The following is a 7,810-nucleotide window of genomic DNA, read 5'->3' as shown; positions in this document are numbered from 1 at the left end:
TTCTGGACAAAGATGTCTTGGATGGGCAGTTCAGATACAAACCTCACAGTCCTAACGGTGAGAATGGTGTCAGCGTATGTATTCTGCTGCATCGTTTTCAGTTCACACCATTGATGCACATTACATTGGCCACGGAGAACCCAAGGCCTAAGGTGCTACAGCAGTTCCAGGTATAAGTCATCTTTGTTTAAGAAGCCAGACTTGACGAAATTGAAATTGGACAGCTGAAATTACTGGGTGTTTTTAGTCTTTTCCTATGTATGAGTGCCTAAATAATTTTAAATTATGTATCCTTTCGTTCATTTATTTTCTGTCAGCTTTGGCTGAAACCTCATCAGCTTGCCTTGCTGTGATTCTATTCAGCTTCATCTGAAAAGGAAGTGTTAAATATTTATGTCTTGAAAGCAATGTTAAAGCTTTATTGTATATGTATGGTGTTTATTATTAGTTGTTGGAATGTTAAATATATACTAGTCTTTCTGGATGAATCAATGTTGCATTGAGAACATTACTCTCTCATTTCCCGAGTGATGCTTCAATCTCCAGCTTCAGCTTGCACAAATACAAATCCTTGTATTTAAGAAACACAGTATCTAGAAAGTAAGTTAGTCTTGAAAGTACTTTTGTAAATACAGTGATTTCAAACTGATGAAGTGAGGTGTTTTGCTTCCTTGTACTACTAGGCGATGCTTTCTTAGTAAGTGCTCAGTTCTGGGAAAATGCGCTTAAACTATCCCCAAAAAAGTAGTGTGGTAGAAACTCAAAGAGTTTCTAGACTAAACGTTTTTAGAGTAAAACAAAACCTTTACCCCTGCTGCCTCATCAGACTGCAGTTCCTGGCTCACTCTGAACAGTGCCTGACGTGACACGTAAAGCTATGGCAAGAGGTCCTCCATGTAGTGTTTTAATGGTCACTGAGAAATTCATCTCTGCAAACAAACATTTTACTTATCCCACTGAAGTTTTTAATCCCACTGTCTACCTCAGCTGGTTTGTACTAGCCAAATCCTGCTCTCTTGTAAGTATTGGAAGACCAAGTTTAGGATTCTTTAGAAAATTATGTGACTCCAAAAGCTTCCCTTGTTTTGGCTTTCTGAATCAGGGTGGCTTGTGAGGGTCGTGAATGGGATGGGCCTTCACCCTAAGTTGAGTGGCCTCAACAAACTCATGCCTGAGGTAACTAAGAGGAGTTGTAAAGTGCCTCCAAGACTAATTTATTTCCTGTCTTCCTTCTGGCAACCACAAATGAAGTAAAACCTGTCAATTTTTACCAATAAGACACCGTATCGTAGCGCAGAAGGTGAGGTTTGGAAGAGCTCTCCTCCAACACACTGAAATGATAGAGCCAGTTCTGTGAAAAATCTGAAAACAAGTGTCAATTAAACCACTGTACTTCGTCGTCCCTGGAGAAGATGAGTGAGCTTATGTTTGTCCAAGGGAGGCTTCAGTTCAGAAGAGGAATGGAAGCCGATGCCTCATTTGCCAAAAATGAAAAAAAAATAAAGCCTGACTCAGCTCTTCCACCCAGAGAGATGTGTGGGTGTCCGGCACAGGCCTTTCTCTGTTTCCAGCCAAAAATTGCAACATAACAGCATTTAAAGATCTCACACTTGGGTGAGAGGGGACCCATGGGGACCTCTCCTCCATACCCAGCCTGCACCTGGCTTTGTCCTAGTGGGGCTCAGAGGATGGAGCCTGCACCCCCTCCCTGGCCATGGCCATCCTCACCAGATGAGGTCTAATGAGTGCTGAGTTGAGGGGCTGATCACCTCCCTGGATCATGAAGTTACTTCTGGCCCATTCCTGCAGCCCACCCCGGTCCTTCAGGACAGCAGCCCTACCCAACAGGTCCTCCCAATTTGGGCTCATCTGTGAGCCTGACATGAAGGCACTCCATGGCTTCCTCCAGATCATGGACAAAGACATCAAACAGGACAGATCCCAGATCGGACCCGTACCATACGTGTCTTCTCACCAGCCTCCTGGTGCATCTTACTAACTGCTACCCTCTGTGCTTGATCATCCAACAGATTTTTACCTGGCTGGTTGCCCATGACCATGACATCCTCACTTGGATTCAAGAACGTTGTGGGACACGGTATTGATTGCTGAACTGGAGGGAAGTGGTATCCACTGCTCCCCCTTGCCTACAAATCCAGCTGTTTCATCGCAAGAGGCAAAGCAGGTTGGTCAAGCATGACTTACCCTTGGTTAATCCACACTGACTGCTGCCAGCCACCCTCTTCTAGAGATGTGCTCCAAGAAAGCACACTCCATGGTTTTCCCAACACTATGGTGATGGTCCTGTTGCTCCCCAGGATGTCCTTTTAGGCCATTACTGAAGATGGCTGTGACATTTGCCTTTCTCCAGTCACTGACCTTACAGGACCTCCCCGATCTCTGTAACCTTGCAAAGATGACCAACAGCAGCTTTGTAAGGATGTCAAGCACTCTCAAAGTAGAAGCTTGTCTTGTTGCCCTGACATGCCTTCCAGGTGCCAGCTCTGGGCAAGCCTTGACTTTGCCAGCACTGTGGCCCCATGCCCGGGCGAAGCTGCTGACACTTCGTATGATGGAGGAACGTCCAAGTATCCTCCACACCAGCTCAATATGAGCAACAATGCCCGTGATTTATCCATGGTCCAGGTGCCCGGGTTCCTACCTACGTGCGTGCCCCACAGCTGCACCCCACGTCCCCCCAGCAAAAGGAGAAGCAGCAGCGGCCACCACAGTGGAGGAAGCACACACATCCACCCCCTGAGGCCGGACTCAGCACCCAGAGCAGGGGGAAATGGCCCCAGGGGCATCCTGCCAGCGGGGAGACACCGAAGCGCGTCTGCAGTACCCAGTGCCGGCGCAGACCCACTGGAGGACCCCATAGGGACATATTTATAGGTCACTGTTGTCCCTCGGGCGTGAGGCTTACGGGCAAAAGAACGGCTGAAATAGGTTGAGGGATTCCCCAGCTGGGGCCTGATTTGGTTTTGTCTATTTTGATCTAAAATAGGACCAGAAAGCAGCCGTTTTCTGAGACAGATCTGGCAGCTGGGTTTCCAGAGCCTGGCCAGCACTTGGCCCTAGTGGTGCTGCTGGCTGGTCCAGCATGGTCCAACCCACACCGTTTTTTCCAGCCCAGCATAGCAATCAGCCATGCAAGGCTCACCAACGACCCCGCAGCACTTGCTCCAGCTCCATTTTGGCCCCCCAGCTCTGCCGCAGCCCATCCTCACCTGATGGCTGCCTGCACATTGAGGCAGCAGCATCTCCAAAAACAGGCAGGGATGCACCGCTCCACCTCCAAGCCTCCCTCCCCGCTCAGCACCATCCCCGCGTGCTGGCGCCATGCTTGGAGATTGCTTCACCACTGCAGATGCAGCCGGTGATGTCTGGGCTGTGGCTGACCCTGGTCCTCATCCCCACACCTGCACCAGGGAGGATGCTGCCCTGCTGCCAGCTTTGGTTCCCGCTGCCTGCGCTGCCCCCCAGCATTACTCCCAGCCCCACACCAGCCCTGGGCATCTCCCTCCACCACCTCCCAGGACAATGCCCATGTAAGGTGGAGTGACATGGGGCTGGCTCCAGCTCAGCCCACATCGCCCCACCGAGCTCATCTGAGTCCAGGCAAAGACAAGCCCCCATCATGCCCACGCTGGCACCGCCACTTGCTTCCCTGCGCCCCGTGTTCCCATTAAATGCAGACACTGCGTTTTACTGGAGACTTCCTGACAGTGCTGCAAGAATAAAGCTGCTCTAGTTCTCAGCAGGGCTTTTGAGTTAGCACAATCCACCATCACTTTCTCGTTTCCACCCACAGTAACCCTCCGAGGAACAAAGCAGCACTTCCCCAGGTAGCACGCTGCTGGTACGGGAGAGCCAGTATGTGCTGTGACCAGGGCTGGGTGGAGGAAACCTCACCATGCTGCTGGAGCCGACAGCCCACAGGAGCAGGGCTTGCGCAACAAGGAGGAAGGCTTTCTCATCTTTTATCTCCTTTGCATCTGTTTAATCCAGCAGTTGCTGGAGGAAAAGAAATTGATGATAAAATATTACCGCCCATATAATTTATTCTCGTGCCTTTTAGTCAATATTTTATATCATTGCAACATGGGCTATTTTTAATGGGCTCTTTTAGCCGGGATCACGACTTAACCCAGGAATGACACCCCAAAACATGTTTTTCAGCCCTGCTGACAATGCCTGTCTTATCATCACACGCACACAAGTGCATGCCCAGGGCTGCCTGTGAGCTTGCCGGTGCCAGCAAGAGCGGCAGGGGTTTTTCCACAGCCACAGAGACCCTCCTCTGCAGCACCCAGACAATGCTTGCTCCAGCCTGGGGCAATTCATGGAGGCTGGTTGTAAAGCTGGAGGATGTTTCACAGCAGAGAGTTGGCTATGGGGGTGAATAAATAAAAGGAACTGCCTGAATGCAGGCAAAAAATAGCACTGGGGGGCAACTGTCCGTGCCCCTTTGGCCAAGAGGTGTTCAGTGTCACGTTTGCTTGGCTCTCACCAGCTGAAGGCTTCTGCTGAAGACATGTCCCTTGAGGATGCCCAGCACGGCCCCAGGCTCCACCACCGGCCACGGCCCCGCAGCCTTCGGGTACCCTTAGGGCAGCTGTAGCAGGAACAGCAGCTCTCCCAGCACCCCCTGGTCCTCCAGCCCAGCAAGTCTCCATCTCGCCCACCTCAGAGGGATTACCACCTGTAATCCTGACAACCTGCTCATGTTCACCGTTGCCGAGCCCTTCCTCCTCCTCCTCAGCCATCAGTAAGGGTTGGAGACTCCGCACCGGCTTTTCACCATTTTCAGCAGCTTTTGCTTGAGCATGAGGAAGATGACAGCGAAGGCCACCAGGAGCGTCAGGCAGGTGGGCAGAGCCAGCACCAGGTAGAGGAGTGCCAGGTCGGCCATCTGCCAGCGGCAGCTCCGCAGGACAGGCTCGGGCAGCGCCCTGGGGCTCAGCGTGCGGGAGGAGTAGCTGCAGGTCACCTCCTGCCCATCGGGGATGTGCAACCCTTTGACTCGCTGCAGGGCGTCCCACCAGCCCAGCGTGCAGCAGTTGTAGGGGCCCCCTGCAGCCTCTTTCCCAGCGGCGTCTGCATGACATCCAGCGGGAGCACCGGGAGGCAGTTGTCCCGCAGGTCCAGGCTGCGCAGTTTCAGGACGCCCAGCGAGGTGGGGAAGACTGTCAAGGAGTTCCCCGACAGGTCCAAGCGCATGAGGCTGTTAAAGGCAGAGAAGTCCACTGCGGTGGAGGAGAGGCTGGTGTTCCTCAGAGACAACACCTGCAGCGTCAGAGCAAGGTCCTGCAGCCACTCCAGGTCCCCGGACAGTGCCTGATGGTTGTCGGAAAGGTCCAAATGCACCAGCGACGTGCCCTGGAAGGGGTGGCCGCCCAGTCCCCGCAGACCACAGCCGGCCAGGGAGAGATGAGTCAAGCTCTCGACACCCCTGATGTCCACGCAGGGGGGACTCCCTGCCTCGCCTGCGACAGCTGGCTGGGGACAGAGGTCGACCCGGTTGTAGCTGAGGTCCACGGTAGCGATCTTCCTGGTGTAGGTGAAAACCCCAGGAGGAAGCACCTGTAGCCTGTTGGTGCTGAGGTTGAAGAGCTGCAGGTTGGGCAGGATGTCCCCGGCGCGCACCTCTGCCTCCAGCTCTGCCAGCTGGTTCTGGCTGAGGTCCAGCTCTATCAGCATGGCTAAGGGGTCCCCCTCCGACAGGTGAAACATCTCTAGGCAGTTCTGGTTGAGTTTCAAGTGGGTCAGGGAGGGCATCTGGGCCAGGAAGCCCTCCGGCAGGTACCAGACCTGGTTCTGGCTCATGTCCAGGAGGCGCAGGGAGGAGAGGTTGCTGTGGCAGATCTCATCCCAGAGGCTGACCGTCGTGACGTTGGTGGAGTTGCCATCAATGAGCAGGAACTGCACCGTGACGTCTGCCAGGGATGTGCCGTTGGGGAGGCGCTGGTAGAAGCTCATCTCGTTGTCCTTCAGCAGCAAGGAGTGCAGCTTGCTCTGTCGAGGCAACACAGGGAAGAAGAGGAGGCGGTTGTGGGACAGGTCCAACACCTCCAGCTCAAAGAGGTCATCACTTTCTAGGGCCAGAAACCACTCAATGATGTTGTTGCTGACATTGAGCACCCTGAGCTGGGTCAGGCTGAACTCCACTACACACGGGAGGTAGTTGTAAGCTATGTTGAGCCTCTGCAGCCTCTGCAGCCCTTCAAAAGCTTGGTCAATCTCAAAGATGTAGTTCTTCTCCACGTTCAGCTCCAACAGCTGTGTCAGGTTTGTGAAGACGGATGAGTCCAGCCTCATGATGATGTTCCTGGCCACAGACAAGGACTCCAGGGAAGACAGGTTCCAGACCAAAACCGATACCATGTCCTCAGTGAGCCTGTTTCCAGATAGATCCAGCGTCCTCAAGGCTGGCAGAGCAGAAAGAGCAGCTGCTGTCAGCGAGTAGTTGGTGAAAAGGAGGTTGTCTGCCAAGGAGAGCACGTGGAGGCCCTGGCTGCTCAGGAAGGCGCCTGGCTCGATGAGCTCCAGCCGGTTCTTGGTCAAGCCAAGACACCGCAGCTGGTGGTATGAGAGCAGAGAGGCATTGCCCAGAACCTGGATAGTGTTGTCATCAAGCAACAGCTCCTCGGTATCACCTCGAAGATTTCCTGGGACGGAGCTCAGCCATCTCCCAGTGCAGTCCGCGGTGCTCTGCACCTAAGGCAAGAATTGGATACGTAACGCCACTCTGAGAAGCGGCAGATGGGGGGAGATGAGGAGGGAGAAGTTTGGGGAGCAGAGTGAGGATGGAGGAGGTGGCTCTATGGTTAGAGCCTCAGCACCCCGGTCCACTCCTTAGCTAAGTCAGTAGCTAGAAGAGTGAAGGTCTGGAGATGCTGAGGTGCCTGGACTTTGCAGGGCAGGACCAAGCAGTCGGAAGGGTGAGGGTTTGCAAGAGAGGACTTACAAACTCGCAGCCGCCGGGAGATGTTGCCCAGGCTGTGACCGCCCCGCTTCCCCATCCCACTGCCAGGAGGACCAGAAGCAGGGAGAGACCAGGGAGTGGGGCCTCCATCTCAGTGGCAGCACTCCTACAGAGATGGAGACAGAAGTGAGAAGGTCAAAAGCTGCAGACCGCTCATCCCAAAAGGCCCAGGTTTTCCCAGGGAGCCCATCACAGCAGTTGTGATCCTTGTGCACCGCTGGCCTCCTGCCCACGGCTGCTGCCTGCAGGCAGGTGTGCAACTCCCTTTGTTGCCCCCAGGAGCACCCAGAGACAATGGGGTCCCAACATGCTGTAGAGGTGGCCACTATTCCCCAGGAGACCTGGGCCACCACAAGCTGCACACGGAGAAACGCAAAGAGCCCCAGCACTGAGCCCGCCCACCCCAGCAGGAACCCTCGTGGGGGTCCACCAAGGAGAGCCTGGAGGGCAGAAGAAAAGAAAGGACCGGGAGGTGGCAGCCCGGTCCCTGCGCAGGGCAGCGCATGTGGGAAAGGCACCCTCGTTATTGCACAGCTGCTCGCAAATGCCACTGCTGCTGCACACGGAGAAACGCAAAGAGCCCCAGCACTGAGCCCGCCCACCCCAGCAGGAACCCTCGTGGGGGTCCACCAAGGAGAGCCTGGAGGGCAGAAGAAAAGAAAGGACCGGGAGGTGGCAGCCCGGTCCCTGCGCAGGGCAGCGCATGTGGGAAAGGCACCCTCGTTATTGCACAGCTGCTCGCAAATGCCACTGCTGCAACCCTCGAGCAGAGGCTTCCCCCCTGCCAAGGCCCGCTGCCCCCCCCCCCCACCGCCACACCCT

General features: G+C 54.5%; 1 protein-coding gene across 1 annotated transcript; it reads right to left on the bottom strand.

The window, feature by feature from the left end:
• Nucleotides 1-4,768: 4,768 nt before the first annotated feature.
• On the bottom strand, nt 4,769-7,084 carry NRROS (negative regulator of reactive oxygen species). The gene is given in 3 exon segments (XM_010294373.1): nt 4,769-5,076; nt 5,079-6,720; nt 6,971-7,084. Coding segments are annotated over 3 exon segments (2,058 nt in total). The 5' UTR covers nt 7,079-7,084.
• Nucleotides 7,085-7,810: the final 726 nt, after the last annotated feature.

This window comes from Phaethon lepturus, unplaced genomic scaffold (genome assembly GCF_000687285.1).
Source record: "Phaethon lepturus isolate BGI_N335 unplaced genomic scaffold, ASM68728v1 scaffold40060, whole genome shotgun sequence".
NCBI lineage: Eukaryota > Metazoa > Chordata > Aves > Phaethontiformes > Phaethontidae > Phaethon > Phaethon lepturus.
The sequence above is the reverse complement of the archived record's forward strand: the minus strand, read 5'-3'. Positions and strand labels throughout refer to the sequence as shown.